Source organism: Ascaphus truei, chromosome 8 (assembly GCF_040206685.1).
Source record: "Ascaphus truei isolate aAscTru1 chromosome 8, aAscTru1.hap1, whole genome shotgun sequence".
Lineage (NCBI taxonomy): Eukaryota > Metazoa > Chordata > Amphibia > Anura > Ascaphidae > Ascaphus > Ascaphus truei.
Window position 1 is genome coordinate 20,617,229 of NC_134490.1, and position 21,574 is coordinate 20,638,802.

General features: G+C 42.1%; 1 protein-coding gene across 2 annotated transcripts in view; it reads right to left on the minus strand.

The window, feature by feature from the left end:
- Positions 1–1,167: 1,167 nt before the first annotated feature.
- The window catches only part of SCD (stearoyl-CoA desaturase), a 35,895-nt gene continuing 15,488 nt past the window's right edge, over positions 1,168–21,574 (minus strand). For both annotated transcript variants that reach the window (XM_075610748.1, XM_075610747.1), the window contains exons 3-6: positions 13,946–14,076; positions 12,476–12,681; positions 11,105–11,334; positions 1,168–7,132 (exon numbers count right to left, since the gene is read on the minus strand). In XM_075610748.1, the coding sequence (XP_075466863.1) occupies positions 6,933–7,132; positions 11,105–11,334; positions 12,476–12,681; positions 13,946–14,076 (767 nt within the window). In that variant the 3' untranslated portion in view covers positions 1,168–6,932. The remainder of the gene's footprint in view (positions 7,133–11,104; positions 11,335–12,475; positions 12,682–13,945; positions 14,077–21,574) is intronic.

Consider the following 21,574-nt stretch of genomic DNA (forward strand, 5'->3'; position numbering starts at 1 on the left):
TATTCAAAGCCCAGGTCAAAATTCACCTCTTAAAAGAGGTATCTCCTAATTAAAATTTCTACGCCTCTACTGCAGTCTCCAGATGGACTTGACCTTCCAACTGCCCTTTCAATGATGCATCTTTACTGCTATGGTGTCCGTAAGCCTCCCAGCATAAAATTTACTGTAGATAATAAGCTGTCGGGTAGAGTCATCCATTGTTTGTAATTTAATTTACCTTGTATTATCATTTTGTAAAGCACCGCACGTATTGTTGGCACGACATAAATAAAATTATACATAAATTTACAAATGAGAAAAACGTCTACATTATTTTTGAATAAACTTTTAAATGTTTACTCTAAAACCCTATATTTCTTTTTCCAATAATCTCCAACGTTGGGGATAATTTCAGTGAGCTGAGCAGTCTTGTGTGAATGTACAGCAGGCATATGACTGACAAACATGTATTGGGTACTGGGGTCTATTGAAAGTATTTGACATTACTTTGTAAAGAGTAACAGGATGCACTCAGGATACATCACATAGAAATTCTCACCGACATTTGACAATACTGGGTGTTCAGTGCTGTAGGAAGCGATCCTACAGCATGCTTCATATGAAGAATACAACTATCACCAGATATGTAATGTATTGAATCAAGGATTTGGTGTGGTAACCATGGCGATGCAGTTTTAGCCTTATTTTGATTTTGGCCATACTTGCCAAAGCAGAATTAGGATCTAAACAAAGCCCATACAAGGGAAGTACCGGAGGAGGAGGGAGGACAAGGATCTGGAAAGCTAAGGAGAGAACAGGTAAATGGAAGAACTTTATTTAGGTGGGGTGGAGACACCAGTGTATACCAGGCGTGGGCAACTCCAGTCCTCAAGGGCCACCAACAGGTCAGGTTTAGGATATCCCTGCTTCAGCACAGGTGGCTCAATCACCACCTGTGCTGAAGGGATATCCTTAAAACCGGACCTGTTGGTGGTCCTTGAGGATTGGAGTTGCCCACCTCTGCTCTATACCCACAATCAAAAAGGTTTTAGCCCAACCAGTTTGAAATATAACACACACACACACACACACACACACACACACACACACACACACACACACACGTGTTTTAATGAAGTGGTCAATACAAGCATATAAAAAGACAAAAAAAACCCACAATGAACAGAATTATTTTCAAAATTTATTTCAGAACACAGAACATGGATACAACAATGTAAATGAAAACCTACTTGGTTTCTTTTCACATTTCAATTGCACAAATTTAACTTAAAACATATACAAACTAAACTTTACAAAAGATGCTACCTCTTAGGTGATGGTTCTCAGTTGCCAGCATTTTAAAGGTAAAAACAACTCTGTCATTATATTGGGGAGACATGGATATTCTCTTGTAACATAAGAGGGAAAAAAAACAAAACAAAAAAAACCCACAAGTGATGGAAACACAGATATTAGCCGTTTAGCCTTGTGCATTACATAGCCATTCTCAAGATATACAGCAAACATTATTGATAAATCAGTGTGAATGACAACAAAATCTCATTTTGGGTATATAACTAGCATAGCCAGATCTATCCAAATACTATTGTCCACATCAGGAAAAGTCAACACAAATCTTGTTTTAAGAGAAATCTGTAACTAAATCCTTTATCTATTAAACTGCGGGGTAGTGATCATTACCAGCTGAAGGAGGGATATTGGGCAATAAACTACCCTTTCCTCTATTAACCTGTAGAGTTAAGGCCCAGATTCCCTAAACCATGCTAATGTAAGCCAGAGCTGCACTTTCAGACCCATTCTTTTGCACGGGCCTTAAGGTGTGGGAAAGACTTGGCACCACTTTGTAAAATGAGCCATTGTGGACATAAAATGGAGCTATATTATTACATACATTCAAGAAAAATTCCTTGTACAAGCATCTATTAACATTCAGTTAAGGAGACTGTATCCAAGTTCACCCATTTATTAAGGAAAGGCCACACGACAGAGTTACTCTCGCTTTATATTCACTGGCTAAAGATGAACATCAACTTCCTAAAACATCAAAACTACGAAATCTAACCCTTTCGCTGCTGCATCACAAGACTTTCCAGCAGTAAAGAGGTTAAAAGGCACTTTCATGCCTTCTTTTGAAAATCATGGTATCTTTTATTTCTCCTTTTACTACAAATGTTTAAATACCATTACATTAACTTATCACTGTAAATTAGAAGTAGAGATGTGTGAAAAGGACTTGGAGAAAACGTTTGACATTTTTAAGATTTTCGCATGTTTGTGAAAGCGTACACCCCTCCACAGTTCAAGGTCTACATTTCACATGTTCTACTGTTTGGTGCGTTTAGTACAGGGGTAGCCGACCCCAGTCCTCCAGGGCTACCAACCGGTCAGGTTTTCAGGATATCCCTGCTTCAGCACAGGTGGCTCAGAAAGACTGAGCCACCTGTGCTGAAGCAGGGACAGCCTGAAAACCTGACCGGTTGGTAGCCCTGGAGGGCTGGAGTCAGCTACCCTTGGTTTAGTATGTTTGGGAGAAAGAAAGAGAGAGAGGAGAAAAACAAAGAGGGAAGATGAAAGCGTGAGAGTGAATTTGTGCAAATGTTGGAGGAATTTTGCAACATTTGTTGCAAATATGAAGCATATCTCTAACTAGAAGGAAAGCGGTCCATCAAACTTAAAAAACGGCAAATTTAAATAAATGTCATGTTTGTCATTCAACATTAATAGCATCCAAAGTGTGTGGTCACAGGATGTGCATCCACTTTCTTTTTTTATATGTCCCAAAACTGAGAAATGCAAACAGAAGAATGCAACACCCTTTGCTACCGGAAAATACGATCTCAGCGCAGTGTGTACTAATGAAACGATAGAAGAGAAAATGAAAAATTTAAAAATAATAATAATATTTTGCCTGGTAAAGTGAGATTACTTAGTTTTCTTCATGGATGAGGGTGAATAAGGGACAGTAGAGGCCCTGGAAGCTTGCCTAATGATTTCCTAAAATATTCCTGAAGAAGAGTCCTTCGTTTTTATACCAACTTTTCTGAAGTGGGAGCTTACTTAGTTGTCCTAAAAACTAGCTTGAAGAAAGGTTCTTCAGTTTCACTGCAGTATAAGCATTTCTGGAGACGGTCTTTGTTTTTCTCAGAGCTTCCTGATGAAAAGGTAGTTGTTCTAACAGAGCCTGAAGGGCCTTGTCTGTTATCAAAAACTTCCTGGAAGAGGGACCCTAGTTGATGTTAAAGCTTGTCTGAAGAAAGAACCTCAGTGGTCCTGAAACTTTACTTGCTGTCCCTGGACTGCAGGCCCAAATCCACAAAAGCATGTCACACGTTGTCACACTCCCATTCATATATCTGTTTGTGTAACTGGGCCTTAATAGGTCCTGAAACAGCGTGAAGAAGGGACTTAAGTGGTGCTGGAACGTCTGAAAAATGTATCTTACTGAAATTTTCCATTTTTAAACGTTAGTTAAGCATTAAAGCTACATTTACCCGATTTGGTGTCACGAATAAATTCCTCCATGTCTACTCTGTTTAGAAACATAGATAGTGTAACCACTTCATATAAGCACTGACCTCCAATTATGGTAGATAATTTAGTTTTTGCTTCTAAGGCTGAGTCCCTGCTGGCGCTGACCGCGCTCATGCTTGAGAGCGGTGATGTCACCAGCTCTCCAAGCATGAGCACCGGGTGTCCTGGCTATTTCACAAGCGCAAGGGGGGAGGGGGCATTGCGGGCAAGTTGAGCGCGCTTCAAAGTCTCTTTTTTGTTTACTTAAGCGCCAAGCGTGGGGTGAGCGTGCGTGCCCGCGCAAGCAGGGACAATTTGAAAATCGCTGAAACTAAACTCGGCAAGCACCGCGCGGTGAGCATGCTCAGCGCTAGCGTGGCCGCAGCCTAAGCCAGCTTCATGGGTATGTTTCATTCATACCAGTAATAATCACTGCACCAACACTGTTTTACATTGCATTGCAGAGACGGCATCTCATACTGATAATCTCTTCTGTTAGTTAACATTGAGCTTATGTTGTGCAAGTACAGTATAAATTTGGGCTGCAATTACAATCTGCTACATATATCCAGTAATATTGGATATTGCGGAGTATGACAAATCTGCAATGGCTAAAGATAAATATCGACAATCATAGATGGACCATTATCATATTTAATTTAGAGCAACATGCATGCACCCAGTGTCACGATAGTGTAATACCTTAATTATTTTAATGACTACAGCATAACTCCCAATCCAACCCACTGATAAAAGCACACAAATAAAAAGTTACTAAAAAGCAATGCGAGTTATGCTTCAATGTACCTTAAATTTTCTCTCTCGCCAACATCCGAGAATTTACATTTCCTTACATATAACTTTCCATAACTTAACCGGTTGGGTGACATAATGGCAGCTAATCGCATTTAGTTTATGGAGTGAGGGAGTTTGTCAGTACAATTTCAATAAGTGCTTTCCGTCTAAGTGCTTCCGTATATATATATATATATATATATATATATATATATATATATATATATATATATACTTATATCTGGGTGCTCAACTTCAACTCTGCGACTGAGCCTCTGATTGAGCTATCTGTGCTGAAGCTGGGATATCCTAAAATCCTTACCTGTTGGGGAGAGAGGGGGGCATGCTTGAGGACAGGAGTTGAGCACCCGTTTTATATATTTGCAATCATGTGCAAAGATGAATCAAAGCTTTAATCCAGTTTTGTTCTATTGCAAAACGGACTAGTTTTAAGCCAGTGTGTTCTCTATTGATAGCACTGACGTATTGGTATTAATAAAGTTAAGTATCCTACATACAGGAACTCCTTCCTGCATCTGCCCTAAACTTCCTGGGCCATTTGATGCATATACCATGGGGACATTAGGAAAAGGTGATGAGTACTGATGGGTGCAGGAAGTCTATAGCTCAGAAAGTGCAAACAAATGTGTGCAAACCGAGTTCACAATTTAGTCAGAAAACATTAATCTGCACAGTCAGAGATACCAACCACCAAAGCAATGGATCAAACTTACCACAAAAGTTATCATTGTAAACTTTTTTTTTTTTTTAAATGTATGTAAAGTCTGAAGCTAGGACACAGCTCCTTATTTAATATGCAGCGAGTCTGCTATTCCTGCGCTGGAGAAGATTAGTCCTATTGATTTGAATGGAGCTCAAGTCCCCAGCAATGGGAAGCAGCTTCACAGCATATTCAAGCTGTCATTTATGGGGCTTACTGTATATGTATCAAAGCCTCCAGCTGCAAAACCAGGGCAAAAATGCACTAATTTTATCAGAAAATTAATAGCATTAAAAGCAATGATGTATGTATGGCTAGTTTCTGAAGTCTATGCATATATTATGACAGTTGCAAACTGGGGGGGGGGGGGAGGAGGGCTTTTTGGGGTGTTTAAGTGCTACGTGTCATTTAGACCGATTCGATATATAATGCATGTCTCATTTTCCTGTACAGTACAGGATTACATGTACGGTAACCAATTTGCTAGGATGGTATCATGGCAAGAAGTGCAGATATCAGTTAATCATATGAACAGCCATGCTCTGCTCTACTGACACCAAAAGAGTCACATTGCCTGCGCATCCCCTTTGGAAACAAATCGAAGTTATGAATATGCCAAACATACAAACAATGTATCCTATTCATGTCAAAAAATTATATTTGTGAGCTCTTTAACATACAACTATAATGTTTCCAAGAAGTCATGTCCATTCTTTGCACACAACTCTAGCAAAGTAAACTGTATAGCACTCTGTTCACAAGGTCACTGTGGACCATGTTGAAAGGTTTACCTTCAACCAACATGCGGACACCTTCAATGTTACTCTGGAGTATAAATATACTATACTTCCTGCGCTATTGCTCAGTGTCAAATTTAACTGTAGCTTGTTGAAGAGTCTGGAAAATATTGTGACCTTGTAAGCTATGAGTTTGGGGGGTATAAGATTCTTCTTTCATTTGGTAGCAGCATAATAGAGTACATAGGGTAAACCCAAATGATCCCATGGAAGCTAATCAAATTGATCCCCTATACCTTTGTGCAACAAAGTATTCTCCTTCTATGGAATTGAAAAACTATACAGATAGGGAGTCCAGTTATGGATTGGGAAGAAAATATTGTTGGAAGAAATATAAGAGCATAAGCATTCTCTACGATCCATAAGGCCTTGACCACAACATGCATAATATACTGTGTAATATTGTCTGCATGGTGGCAAATGTCTCCACTCTAATAGGTAAAGATCTAAGCTCCTTTCCCTAGTGGTAGCACAATCAAATGTTCCCATAATGAGTCTCAATGGCTCAAGACTGAATTAGCAACTAAACTGCCTAAAAACCACTGTTTGTACAAGTCAGAATAAATCAAATTCGATACAAAAACTCCTTAGCTTTTTTCCTTATGTACAAACGGTTAAAAATGGCACTTGAAAAGTTGTCCACTTATTGGATTTCATTCTTTTTGCAGAGAGCCTGAGAGCAGTCAATGAAAAAAAATCTGAGGAAAAAGCTTCAGTTTTGGTCAGTGCTTAAGATAAGCTTTACAGTTGGTATAGGTCTTGTGATACTAGACCGAAAATTTACACCAACTGTAAGTGAGAAATGGATTAGTTGGAGACATGGACAAAAAAGAGGAATAAACAGAGACACAAGAAAGATATAAATACCCTACAGAGAAACAGAAAGTGAGAGAAAAACATTTAAGGAAAATATATATAAATAGGAAGGCAAATGGAAGAAAGAGAGCTTAGCCATATGATAAAGCCTAGGGTGGAGTTATAACTACTTTAAGTACATAATTAAAAGAACACTGTGCTGGATCATGTTAAAGTAATCATATTTAGCCTCCTGGTAGCTTTTTGTTTATTCGTTAAATATATTAAGACATTTCAACCCTTTTCCCAGGATTTCAACCACTCCTGTGGATTCCTTCGCCCGTACGCAACTTGCGAGCCATTATGATATCTTTGGATACCGTCTTACAGTCACTGGCTAGGCCCAAAAAGCACATCAGGTTAATAAAGCATGTGGTGAGGTTGTAGCGGACTCCAAACTCGCTGGTGGCATAATCGAAAGGGAAAGTGTGATGGTAGTTGTGGAAGCCTTCTCCTGCAAAGAACAACACACAAGAAAAGTATTAGGATATAATTCTCCAAGTCAGAAGCGGTAACATCGCTAAAGCATAGTTATTGCAGTATATACATTCCCCCATATCTACAGTCAAGAATAAGTTCCTATTGGACGGCCCTGGCAACGACCTTAATTTTACTAGTATTTAAAAAAAAACTAAATATTTTTTTTAAAAAGGCACTATATCAGGAACCAGGGTGTTCCCGGTGCTAGGAATAGTGCAGATCAACTCCAGGGGACCAGATTCCACACAAAAAAATAATTCTTAAAGCAAACATTTCACTTGGGATCCTGAAAGGAAGGATGTGTGTCAATTACCCTTGGTCACCCCTCTCCCTATAAAAAAGGTAACAGATCAGTAGTGGGGCATTTGCTAATGCAAGGGGAATACACATGCATATCATCGACATCGCACTTTGGTCTTAAAGAAGTCAATCGCATCTCTCCAAAGTTTCAGCTTACCATGTGCAAGTTTGAAACATTATTTTAAAATAGCTACAGTTGTAGAGGACTTTGCTCTATCGGGTGTTATATGTTGAGATATGTTAGAGATAGTATAACTTTTGCAATGTCTTGAAATATAACGTATAACCTCTGTTCTTTTAATGTAGTCATGTATTGTTCTTGAAAGTGAGTGGTAACGCTCAATGTACTATTGCCTGGTAAAACATTGTTATAAATAAAAAATAAAATGTGATATTCTGCATTAACTTTGTCATTGAATCCTATGGAGTTTTAATGGCAATGTTATCTTGGGAAGTAATGCAAGGTAGAATCTATCACACTGGAATTTGCTGTTATCAAGAGGGTTGGACGTGCGGGGGAGGGGGAGGGGGTTCCGTCATGTGCTACATCTGTATCAGAGTTTTTATTAAAAGACACCAATGATCCAGATTTAACCTCCTAGGCCGCATTTATAGCGGGCGCGGGGAGCACATGGGGCCACGCGCCTGTTGCTCGAGCGATTTGTGATCATAGGGTTTGTGCGGCGTCACGTGAGCAGTTCGCCCTCATTGGCTGAACCACGTACGTGACCCAGCTTTTGCGCTAAAAGACAAAATTGTCTTTTTTTTTTTTTTTTTAAATCCGCCGTGCGGTCACTTGAAATCGCTTGCGCGCACTATGGGTGGCATCATAGAGAAGAGGTCTGTTTGCGCTTGCGCACCCACTATAAACGCGGCCTTAGACATGTCACTTACATTGGTTTCTTTTGGTCAGACAGGGGTCTGCCTTGTGGGGAAACCTGCTTGTTCGTGGTTACTAGAGATATGCAAATTCTAGAGTTCACAAATTTGGCAGTTTCCCCATTTATTTGCAGAGAAGTCACATGACCAACGTGCTGGTTTGAACAAATTTCTTTTTCTTTTTTTTATATCTAAAACTAGCAAAAATTTGGCAGAATGACAACATTCTAAAAAGGCGAAGTGTGCTTTCCGCCCTTCCCGCGAGGTTGCGATTTCCCAACAGTTTGCACATCTGCTTTTCACTGGCAACCAATCACAAAGGTAACCTATTGCAAGTCTTTCTACCGAGTCTAATGGTTACATAAAAACCTGACCTCCATTGTTTGCACTGGAATATACGAAACAAACAATAGCATTTGTTTCATGTGGCTACTGTGTAACACAAGAGATTATGAACAGCGAGTGATGTCTGTACTGATAGCTAAGCAAACATGCCCTAGAGACACAGGACACAAATGAAATGCAATTGTAAATCTAGTCATCTCCAAAACAACATTTACAAGAAAATGAGGGCCAGACTTCCCAATATGCAATAGCAGCATTGGACAATGATTCATTTCATGCTGCTTCTAGACTGTGCATCTATTAGCAAACAGTTGTAAGCACATACTATAGGTTTTAGTCCATTTGTAGAAGGTTGGCAGTGGCTTGCTGTGGTAAATTGCAGGGCGGGCAACAGAGCAGGTCCTACATTAGCTAACCCAAAGTTAGGATTACAATTTAAGTAGCTGTCGCAGCTGGTTGTTCCCAGAAACAGGATCGAAACTAGGGGGTCCTTGTGAGCAAAACTACTCTATTTTGAGGCCTGGGATTCTCCAAGCGTAGCTGTTGGTCCTCTCCGTCATTCCAGGGGAAATTTAAAAAAAAAAATTAAAATGTGTGGGCCAATAGGAAGCCGCCACGGATGACGACAGCTGCAGTTTCCTATTTGATTACTGTTGGCTTTAAGCCCCCTCCCGGTCACAAAAACAGGAAGTGCGCTGCCAGCTAAAAACAAGTATTTTCAGCTCCGGGACCCCCTGGTTCCAATCCAATACATGTATGTTTTCGGAGAGGGGTTTCTGCATAAAAAGGTGCTATGATATCCTTAAAAAGGTAAATGGGTGCATTAATGTGAGCCACTTGTGGTGCATTATTATGAAGAAATTAACATGTTTGCTGCAAAGAACATCTGCTTAATATTCTGATTCGCCCTTGTGCTCTTTTACTGGATGTGGTTTTATTTTTGCCTGCGGGTTTGACCATTGTAAAATGAGGTCTTATCCCACCATCCAGATCTAAAAAGGAACCCATATATGTGCTCCTGTGCTTAACATGGGGCATTGAGGACTAGAACCCGTAGACACAACCAACCGATGCATCAAAGAACTTTGCAAGTCATGCAGAGGTTTTTCAAGTAATGTCCTAAAACAAGTAGAAAGCAGCGGTCCTCACTCCTAGAACCAAAATTAACCAATGGCAGTGACATGTTTAAGCAGCAGTTAAATCTGGAGGAATGGTGCCTTTTCTTCAAAGATCCCCAACATAGAAGCATTTGAAATCTTGTTTAAAGTTAGTTTGTAAACACAAGAAACTCATGGGGTAGGTTTCATTTCCTCTGCTCCCATTAGTGTTATGTAATTGTCTGCAAACGCCTGTTCACCGTACATACAGAGAACCACTCCCCCCTTTATCTTTGTCCTCTAACCAGGGTGGATTAGAGGTTCAGTAAACACTTGATTGAATGGGGGGAGTGTTTGTCAAAGGCCCTGTAACAGGGACTTCAATGTTTAAGAGAAACTGCCTCTAAATCCAGCAGCGAGCTGGTTAATTGCACACAGGCAATCAACCAGACTCCACCTGGCCAAATTAGAGCTCTAAGAAAAGCCTCCTGGTGGAAACAGGAGAGATTCATTAGCTCACATTTGGGCTGACAGAAGGAGAGTAGAGACGCCTGCACACAGACACTGTCTTGAGCACAAAGGCTGTGCTGATATCAAGACACCCAGACATAGAGGACCCAAGAACCTGCCAGAGACTGACAGAGGGCCACCTGCTTATGGTACTTCTTGAGACTTTGGGGTGATGGGGTCTGGGGAAGTAAGTTAGCCCCTACAAAAGGGAAAGGGGTTTGTTAATTTGTTGTTTTGTCTGGATAAAGGAACAGGCTCAATAAAGCAAATATATAATTGCACCCAAAATCGGTCTCCATTATATGTACCTCTGCACACATATTACAGGCACCAATGAAAAGAAAACTCTTCTTACATTTTAAATTAAATATTTGCTTTTATGCCAAAATATTTGTATTAAACAGACAGGGATTGCTGGATTGATGGCAAGGAAAGCATTTTGAGTGTGCAAGTTTACCGAGGTCCTTGGAAATCTGATCCGACTTCTTTAGTATCTTCTGCCAAATGAATTTGAGGAGTCACTGTAAGGGGAGTTATTGTGATTTGGCAGCGACATTTCTGGCTAACCTTGTCAGGTTTTTTTTACACCCAACACCGATGTAATGTATGACAACACATCAGAAATTGATACTATGTCCGGGAATATACCAAACCGCGATGCACGGTATCTCGCCCCTTCTACCGGTAACTGCCACCAACTTGAATAGCAGTTACCGTGTCAATGAACGCGATGCCTCACCCGCGTGCTTTGATAAATCCCGGCCTGTATACACCATAGTTATCTACGAGGAACATTAAGGAAACTGAAAACATACCGACGGCTCCTAATGCGACAAACCAGTTCTCCCTGGGATTGATGTTCGTGTCGTATGGTCTGTTTCCGTACATATGAGCTGCGCTATTCACCAGCCATGAGGCATTGAGCACCAATGTGTAGCGTAAGATGGAAATATAGAAGGAGTTCAGGAACGTTTCGCCCCAGAAGTAGCATGGAATCATAGTTGGCAAAACGAAACACATCACTAGTATAGACGTCTTGTAGTGCCTGACAGGAAAAATGAAAGGGCATTTATTAAAATTGGAACTGAAGTCAGGAATAACCATAATTCATTAATGCCCTTTACCCAGTCTCTACCAGAAGGACCGGCAGAGCCAACACAGGCTAGTTTTGGGGCTCAGAAGATGGTGTCCACCACGAACAATAAGGCGGTACATCCATCCTTTTCGAAGTTGGGGGCGTCACACCGCATTTTATAGGATGACTCCCCATTGATACTGACCACAACCCCCCCCCCCCCTTCATTCAGCTTCCTTTTGTCGATGCAGGGGAATTCCACGGAGTTTGTGAGGTTTAGAATGGGATGTCACCCCACCAGATTCAAGGTGGGAGTCCAGCACAGATTCAAAAAAGGAGGAAGCCCCCCCCCCACTTTTGATCTACCTCTCCTCTCCCCCCCCCCCCCAGGAGCCCCCACTCTTCCATTCATATTCGGCTGCAAATCATGCTAGACCCCATGGATTTATTATTCAAAAGGGGGAGGTGATTACCAGCCCCCAAAATCCAAAGGAGAAATTCCTCTCTATCTTGCGGTGGAGGTTTGACTCTCCCCCGGGACACAAAAAAAAAAAGGGAAGGAGGGCTTCTCCCCTTTGTGATGTAGATGCTACATCCCAGCATGACAGCAGCCCTCCCTCGAGGCCACACTGAAGGGGTCAGGAGTGAGTGGCTCAGTGAGTAAAGACACTGGCACTGAGTTTGAAGCAGGGGAGCCTGGTTCAATTCCCGGTGTCAGCTCCTTGTGACCTTGGGCAAGTCACTTTATCTCCCTGTGCCTCAGGCACCAAAATCATAGATTGTAAGCTCCACGGGGCAGGGACCTGTGCCGGCAAAATGTCTCTGTAAAGCGCTACGTAAAAATAGCAGCGCTATACAAGAACATGCTATTATTATTATGTTTTCTCTTGCTTTTTAATAGTACACACACACACACACACACACACACACACACACACACACACACACACACACACACACACACACGTGAAGTATTTGCTGAGAAAGCTTAGAGAGTCTAGGCAAGGAGCTCTGCATTTGATCTACTTTGGATCACTTGCAGTTAAACCCCCTTTGGGCCTATATCTGACAAGTAGTCCCCCGGTTGAGCTGCTTTGGTCTGAAGACTCACCTTCTCTGGAACATAACAACTTTATCTGATGTGAGGTCAGTCAGGTCAAGCTTTCTTCCCTTTTCAATTACATCTGGATGCTTTCGTAGGAGAAGCCAACCAATGTGTGAAAAGAAGAAGCCTCTCAAGGCGTTATGAGGATCTGCGTCCGTTTCAGAGTATTTGTGATGGACACGGTGATCTCGAGCCCACTCGAAAATATCATTCTATAAAAACAGGAATATGGATTAGAAATGATACATTTCGGCTGTTTACATTTGTGTGTATATTTTTATTTAACTACACAAAATCGATTTTGGAATACAGGTAAATATAATACGATATATGCATCAAACACAAACAAAAAACATTCATGAATGCGTGACAGGGCCAAAAAAAGAAATTGTTACAGTATGTAAGGTTTCCCTAGATTGTTATTAAATCAGCAATCCCCTCCAACCCCCGCCCCCCCCCACGACGTCTATAGGAGTTTAATTAGTATCTTGTCCCCCGAGCGCGTCATGCTCTTTATTAATGTTATAAATCACGATTTTGTTAATCTCCAACACTTGATGTTACCAAGGTAATCTTTAGACTGGACTGGACTCTGTGGAGATCTCCTTTTTAATCAATCTCCCAGACACTTAATATTGCAAATGCCTAAAATGACTAATCAGGCTAGACTGCTGTTTTAAAAAAAAGTGTACTCGCACATACATATACTAAACTACAGAACAGAGCATACATACATAATATCACAATAAAACAGCTTTTAAAATGGCAGGTGTTATACGACCAGGTTCTATATATGGGGTCACTGCACTCTATATTTAGGCAGTTTAGGCACCACTAAGAGGCAACGTAAGAGTGAAGGCTTTTTACACTTCCAATAAAGACACATAGGGCAATGTTTACTAAATGGTGCAGAGCCTTGGTGCACCTTAAAGCCTGAAGGTGATTCAAATTTGACTTGCTCCTCACATTTTCTACAATAGATTCTTCACATATAACGGAGGAACTTCTAGAAAGATTTGTTAGAAGAGCTGGTATAACACAACACATGACAACAAGCAGGACATGTTTAACATATGAGATGTGGAAAAGTTAAATACCAATATATAACACTCAAGTTGCCGAATTGATCCTAAAGAAAATGTGAGAGAGTGTTAATCTTGTGTCTCTTGACATCAGTTTATAAAGGGACTTTGCTTTTTGTGGCGATAGGATACACACACACATTAAATGAAAACCCGGCATAAAAAAGGTGTCCTAGTCACAGAAGTCAACCAAATGCAAGTCATGGCTGGGGTTATTATTTTTTTTCCCTTGATTTTTTTGGTGGTCAGTTATGTTTCCCAGGACTGGGGTTATCTGGTAGTAAGACTAGTGCGTTTCCGCTCTAGGGGAAGCCCGGTTAAGGTACTGTGACTAAACTAGTCATAATAAACCTTAGTATTCACACTTAAGGAAATTAACAAAATGGATTCCTACCTGAAATGCCATAGAGTTGACAACTGCCAAAAATATCCTGAGGGGTAGTGTGGCTTTATAGGATCGATGGCTCCAGAGACGGTGAGCACCGGCAGTCACTCCCAGCGCACTCAACAAGAAACAAACTATTGCTGTGGAGAAAAAGAAATAAATACATTGTACACATCTACAAAGTTTTGTTTTTAGCAAAGACAAATGTATCAAGCAAGTTGTGTTAAAATGAAGTCCCAATGCTCAACGTATATTGTGTAGGGTCACCATCTTTCAAACAGAAGTAGGGACACGTTCATGATTATTGATGACTACTATGAAGACGTATCTGGCTGCAGCTCACGTGGAGACGAGTGCCAGTGGCTACAGAGTGGGTGCCTTCACTTTGCCCCTGTGTGTTTCCAGTCTACGCCAACTAGTCACTAAACTCAATCAAATGCACAGAAGTATTTACTTTGCCACTTCTCCATGCCAGGGAAGCCTCTGAACTACATGCCCTGACATGGAAAAGCAGCTTCACAGTACAGGCGGGCCTCGGTATCGGACTTTCCGCTCTGTCGGATGCCTTATCCGCCGCCATATAATGCAGTCCCACTGGACGCTTATCCGATGGTCACCGCCGCCAAATAACATTGACCCGCAACCGATGGTCCGTTATCCAATGGTGGTTTGCGGGACGCATTCCGTCGGATAAGTGAGGACCGCCTGTATATTGAAGAGGGGCCTAAGTTTGAAACAGGTCACTGTTTCAATCAGCTCGAGTTGGGATATTCCTGGAAGGGCCCCAATACATGCAAGGCAGTTGGCAACACCAATATTGGACTAGCAACAAAATAAAAGCCCAACGCTAAATATCAGTTGTTTCATGATCGGTGTTAGATTTAGTTATGTGGCGTCTTGCAAGAGGCATCCAAGAATAACCAAGAAAACTTTTGGACTACACAAACAATTTTGCTGTGTGCATCATTAATATTTACTGATATTCTCACTTGCATATTACACGTTAACTGTAAAATATAAATATTTAAAAAAACAAAACTTTTTTTTAAAATTTCTTTCTGGATGTCCTTGTGTATACTAGGAAGCATATTAGGAGGACTGTGATCACCTTTAAAAAGGAATGTATTTTTTTTTTTTTTCACATATAGGGCCAAAAACATGACTGCAAAAAACACTATAAGCAAGAGGCGTTTGCATTTGTTAGGGGATAAGTTCATATTTAACTGCAGAAAGTATGCAGAAGCAACTGCTAAACGCATTCAGCAGCGCTGACTTACAAATACAGGATTTACTGAACCCTGGCAGCAAAGTGATTAAAAATGATTAGTGTATATACAGTTTCATTGATCGATATTATCTTCAGACCTTGTCGATCCACTGTTGGATGAAGCCTCCCTTGTGATCTTCCAGGTGCTGCGGTTGCATCCGCTCTTCTCCATGTTGCTCCAACAAATTTTCTGATTTCATCCTCCCATCTTAGTTAGTCATCGTTTTGGTCTTTTAAATCTCTTGGAATCCAGTAGAGCAGGGGTACGCAAACTTTTGAAGCTGCGCCCCCCTGCCTGCTCCCTGCACTGCATGCGCCCCATTAACTCTTTGGTCAGCGTCACATGACGCCGCGTTGCCATAGCGACGCGTCACACCAGCCATCTGAACTTCTGTAAATTCAGTTGCAGAGGCCTCACGCGATCCCCAGGCATTTCAATGCCTTGGGGAAGAGTGAGAGGCCTCTGCTACCGCCCGCACCCCCCTCAGAAAAATTATGCGCCACTCAGTTTACTGCAGGGGTGCGCAGAGTACCATCTTTGTCAAACAATGGTAATTTATTTTTGCAATATGTCCGACCCACTGCCATTTTAATTTCTTCTCCCTTGTGATGTCACCGATTTTTGTTTGGTTTCATTAATTCTTTTTCCGGTCTCTTCGGGTAATACCATCATACAGCTCGCTATACTTCTTTGTGTTGTCTGAAGCTATTGAATTATCTTCGTATTTAGGGTTCAAGTTTCACATCCATAAATGACCAATGGCAGAATACACTGGCCAAGAACCTTCTTCTTGAGGCGTAGTGGAAGGTTCCCGTTAAAATATTGTTGTGTCTTCCAAATGCGCTCCATCCCATCTTCATTCTCCTATTTATTTTATTCAAAAGGTTCCCATCCATTGGTCGTTATTTGTCGGCCAAGGTAGACAGTCTTCGACTTCCTATTCCATTTTTTCAATCTTCGCAGACTTGTTCAACAAATGTGTGTCATCACTTTGGTCTTGTTGATATTCATATGGAGGCCCACATTCTTGCTGGCTTTGTAATTTCTCCAATTTGTTACTAGAGGTTTTCGGGACTTGTGGCAAATATAATGTACGGTAGGTTATCATAGGTGATTCTAATATTTTCCATTGATTTGGATTCCTTTGTCTTTCCAATTTAATGTCCAACAATTCAAGGGCTGCAGTAAAAAGCTTTGGCGACATAGTGTCTCCCTGTCGCACTCCATTGTTGATCCTCATCTTGCTTGTATCTTCATGTAATCCAATGGTTGGTGTTGCAATGTTCTTTATAATATCGATGTACGCTTCGTCAACGTTTGTGTCTTCTTAGTGCATTTAGGACCGCGGAGGTGTAGTCAGAATCAAATAATTTTTTGTAAATCTACTAATCCTAAATTGAGTGGTACATCGTATTCGTTACTTCGGGAAATCATTTCTTGTACGACTTGGATGTGGTCCATTATGTTGCATCAACTGAGAAAACCTGTTGGTTCTCTAGGCTGGGCAAAATTCAGGGCCTGGTGCATCAGATTAGGGAGTATCTTTGTAAAACTCTTGTAAGCGATTAGAAGTAGACTGATTGGTTTGTAGTTCTTAAGGTCTGTCTCTTTTCTCGTGAATGAGGATATCTATAGCATTACTCCATTGCTGTGAACTTTTCCTGTTCTGTAAGCATGCAGAAAAGTTTTGCAAGAATTTTTTTCTTCCTCAGTTTATTTAAAGATTTCAGTTGTAATTCCATCTTCCCCAGAGCCTTCCCATTCTTCATGAATTTTATTGCTTTTGTATGTATGTCTTTATTTGTATAGCACCATTAATGAACATAGCGCTTTACAGTAGTAATAGACATGACAATCAAATAACAAATAGATCATGTGAATAAGTGCTTCAGACATAAAAGTGACATTTAGGAAGAGGAGTCCCTGCTCCGAAGAGCTTACAAATCCAATTGGTAGGTAGGAACATACAGAGACAGGAGGCGGCCATTCTGATAAGTTTGTCTGCAGGGGGCCAGGCTTTATGTATCATGTGTATCATGTGTATAGTATTAGCCCATGTGCTACGCATATGCTTCTTTAAGCAAGTGTGCCTTAAGGTGAGTCTTAAAAAGGTGGATAGAGAGGGTGCTAGTCGGGTATTGAGGGGACTTTTGACACTTGTTCTGGAAGGACTCATGGTACATCATTGGGGGTATCACACTTGTCCTCTGCTGGATTATACCCAGTGTTATCTGTGTTCACATATAATTTCACATAGAAGTCCTCAACTCTTTATGATAAGTGCAGTGTCCTTTATTGTTGATCCTTCGCCTTTGAGTGCAATGATTTGCTCTCTCACTACCATAAGTCGCTTTGTCTTCATAAACTTTTGTCATCTTCAGTAGTCTTCCTCATCAAATCAGAGTAAAGTGTTCTTACATCTTCAGTTATATGTTTGCAGATTGTCTTGCACAGCTCTACATATTCAATTTTTATTTTTGCATCTTGGGATGGCTTCATTTCTTGTAGTGATCCCTCCAGGTGTTTGAGATTTCAACTACAATCTTCAAAAGTTTTTCATAATCGTTTGTTAGTGTCCCCATGCTAAAGCGATTTTTCAGTTCTAGTTGCTACTATTCTTGGTTACTGATGTGGATTGTTCTCTCTTTAATCAGTTTACCTCTTTTCAACTTCCCATTCAAACATCATCTTCCCTCAAATACTTCTCACTTCCTAAAAGTGTCGAGAAGGTGGCAACGGGTGTTCAGGAAGATGTACAGTGGAACTTTTGCAGGAAGGTTTAAGCATACTATTAAAGCCTGAACAATATACCTGGCTAAAGTGGGAAAGGTACTTGCCAACATTTAAATGAGGCCGGCATGGCAAGTAAGGCCTCAACCCCCAAATATGAAAATACACCAAAAAGCAACGGCCTTCATACCCAGGAGGCTAGATTGTCCCTGGGATTTACCCAAATTCAGGAAGGTGGTGTGAAGACAGAGGGAGTATGAAGGCTCATCAGAGCAGCCAGAATAGTCATTCAGTTGACAGAGATACAGGCTTCAAATAATCCAAGTGTATGCCCAACATCAAGTCACGGACAATGAAGTGCAAGACTTCTAACACGACATCAACCAACATAACGGCATTAGAAATGATCACCTCTTGATTGTTATGGGAGATTTCCATTCCCATCAGTTGGTAAGTATGGTTACGGTAACAGGAATGAACGTGGGGACAGATGGGCAGAATTTGCAGAATATAGAAATTCTCACATTCATTCTTCAAGAAGAATCCAAATAGAAAATGAACATGGAATGGAGACAGGAATGAAATGGACTATATCCTAACTCAGGGTTGCGCAAACTTCCTGCTCTGCGCCCCCCTGCTGCTCTCCTACTCTGTTGCCCCCCCCCTTACTTCCAATGAAGCGTCAAATGACACTGCGGGGTGATGCGACGTCACGTAACCCGTGGCATCATTTGACGCCACATCTCCATGGTAACGGGCGTCATTTTGAGACGCGTGAACTGAAGCCGGAAAGTAAATTTACAGAGGCCTCGCGCTCTCAGCGTGGGGCCTCTAACCGCCGCGCCCCCCCCCAGTTTGTGCACCACTGATTGGCTAGTGCAGATTACATCTGAATGTGAAGTTGGAAAAAGAAAAAACTGATATCTGGATATGAAAGAGGGAGAATGCGTACACACTATGGCAAATGCATATAACAATTTAATTGGAAAATAATTATGCAAACATACTAAAAAATTCAAATGAAAAATTTCACACAGAATATATAAAAAAAAAACATCAATGATAGGGAGCTTAATTCAAGTAAATTTCACATGAGACGAAAGTTGGCCTATGCCAGGGATGTTTGGCTTTCATATACTCATGGAAAGAGTGTATGTGGGAAAAATCTGATCATGGGGATTGTGACAGGGCCTTTCCACAGTTTAAAAAAAAAGACAGCACACTTGGAGCCTGTATGTAGCCGAGGAGTCCAGCACGGAGCAGGTTAATTGCATCCACAGTCAATTAGCCAATTAGCCAGTCTCATCAAGCAGGTTTAAAAAAGGTGTGCTGCACAAACTGCCGGAGGGTCTCTAGCCCAGAAGGACTAGGCTGCTAGAGATTCCAGGGAACCAAACCAGCGCACTGTGGACCCTGGAACCAGTCAGGGGGTGCCCCCCCAGGGACACCAACCCAGACCCAGAGACTGGTGTAAAGAACTCCTGGTAACAGGTACCTCTTTAGACTTTGGGCTCAGAGGCCTAGCCTCCCGGCCCTGCAGATAGGGAAGTGCGAGTTAGCCCTTACAAGGGGATAGGCTTGTTTTTGTTTTGCATGCCGACATGAAGCTGTAATGTTTAAAGCTGCGGGCTAAATAAGAGCCAATGTTATTTTCTCTCACATACGTCTCCCTGGTTATACCTCTGCCCATGTTTCCAACAGGGATCCTCAGCTGAAAGCGTGCATCAAGAGGAAGAGCGAACAAACTACAGCTATGCTGAGTGTAAGACGCACTCCAGTCTCTCTCAAATCAGACCAGTGGATAGTAGCAATTGTCAGGGTTATTAGATATTCTTTTGCCAACTATGTGGCAAATCATTATTTAGCCTCTCGTCACTGTCATCCACTAAATATCCCAAGGTGTGGCTCTTCTTCTTCTGCTACTTGGAGTACGCAGTAACATAGCAAAGTTTGTAAGCTGTGTTTCCTGCTGAAACTCGCGTCAGAAGAAATGCAATCCAGATTGATCAACATTCAGACGTCACAGAACCAGATTTACTGACTGTGTAAGACAGGGACACCATCTTAGGCTGAGTTTATAGTACTGGCGACTGCGATGTTGCGCAGCACCGTAGCCAGTACATGTTGTCCGTCGCAGGTGCCCATAATGGGCGAGACCGCGACATCAGCTATCGCCAGGGTTGCCACCTTTGACTGACGGTCAACCTGGAGATTTTTTTTTTAAATTACACTGTGTTGTCATGACAACGGGATGCTATGTAACGTCACGCGGCGTCAAGTTGCCATGACAACGTGGCACCGCATGACGTCGCGACATCATGTGGCGTCTCATTGTCATGGCAACGGGCATCACGTGATGCTGTTACGTCACGTGACGTTCCCGTTGACATGGCAACGCTGCGCCATTTGACGCAGCGCAGCCATATTGACAGTAGTTGCAGAGGGAGATGGCGGGAGACTGCTATTGTGGGCACTATTGCTGCGTTAATGGTATATGTAATTATACCTTACATCATTTCTATTATTTATAACTAACGCTGATGACAATTGTTGCAAACAGAGTCGTCGCTGATCAATATTAATTTATTACAATGGTTTATCTCAGTTTACTTTACTTGAGTTAATTTAACAAAGACAAGGTTATCTCATTGCTATCAAAAGGGAGGAACTGAAGCAGCTTTACTGTAAAGAGAGAGGGGGAGAAGAGAGAGAGGGGGGGGGAAGAGAGAGAGGGGGGGGGGGGGAGAGAGAGAGGGGGGGAGAAGAGAGAGAGAGGGGGGGAGAAGAGAGAGAGAGGGGGGGAGAAGAGAGAGAGGGGGGGAGAAGAGAGAGAGGGGGGGAGAAGAGAGAGAGAGGGGGGGAAAGAGAGCACAAGAGAGAGAGTGGGGGGAGAAGAGGCGAGAAGGGAGAGAGGAGGCAAGATACATGGGGGTGGTGTGTGTTCTTTAGCAGGGTTTCTAGGAATGTTACTGTGTTGCGTATGTGTCAATCGATCTTGTCTAATATAAACTACAACTCTCATGATCCCCTGCGGGTGAGCATGCGCAGTAGAGCATAGGGCTGTGACCCGGATGTAGTAGGCAGTGAAGTGCACACAGATAGTCCCGTGAGAAATGCAGAGGATCTGTGAGTGATGCAGCAATGAGAAGTCACTTACTGTGCCTGCCCTGTCTGTAACAACCTGCCCACCCGGAGATTTCAGGGACAAACCCAGAGCCCGGAGAAGGGGATGCCAAACCCGAAGTCTCTGGGTGAAACCCGGAGAGGTGGCAACCCCGGCTATCGCTGGAAGCCAGAAGATTGATATTTTCAGTGATCGAGGGGTGACGTCACAGGCACGTGAGCGGTTCAGCCAATGATGGCAAACTGCTACCGGCCACGCCCCCCCAGTCGTGATCTCTGGTCTCCTGCACCAGAATGCAGGAAATCGCTGTAGGATGGAGACGGATAAAGTGACGCGGTCGCCCCCACTCACAGTTCAATCCGAATGGGATTTCTTCTGACGTGAGTGTCGACAGGAAATACTGACTTTGACACTACGGACTGTTAGGCCTCGGACATAGTACAGGCAGGCGCGCAACGTCACGCGCGCCTGTGCTTGCCAAGATCCGTGGCCTACAGGTTTGCGCAATGGGGGGGC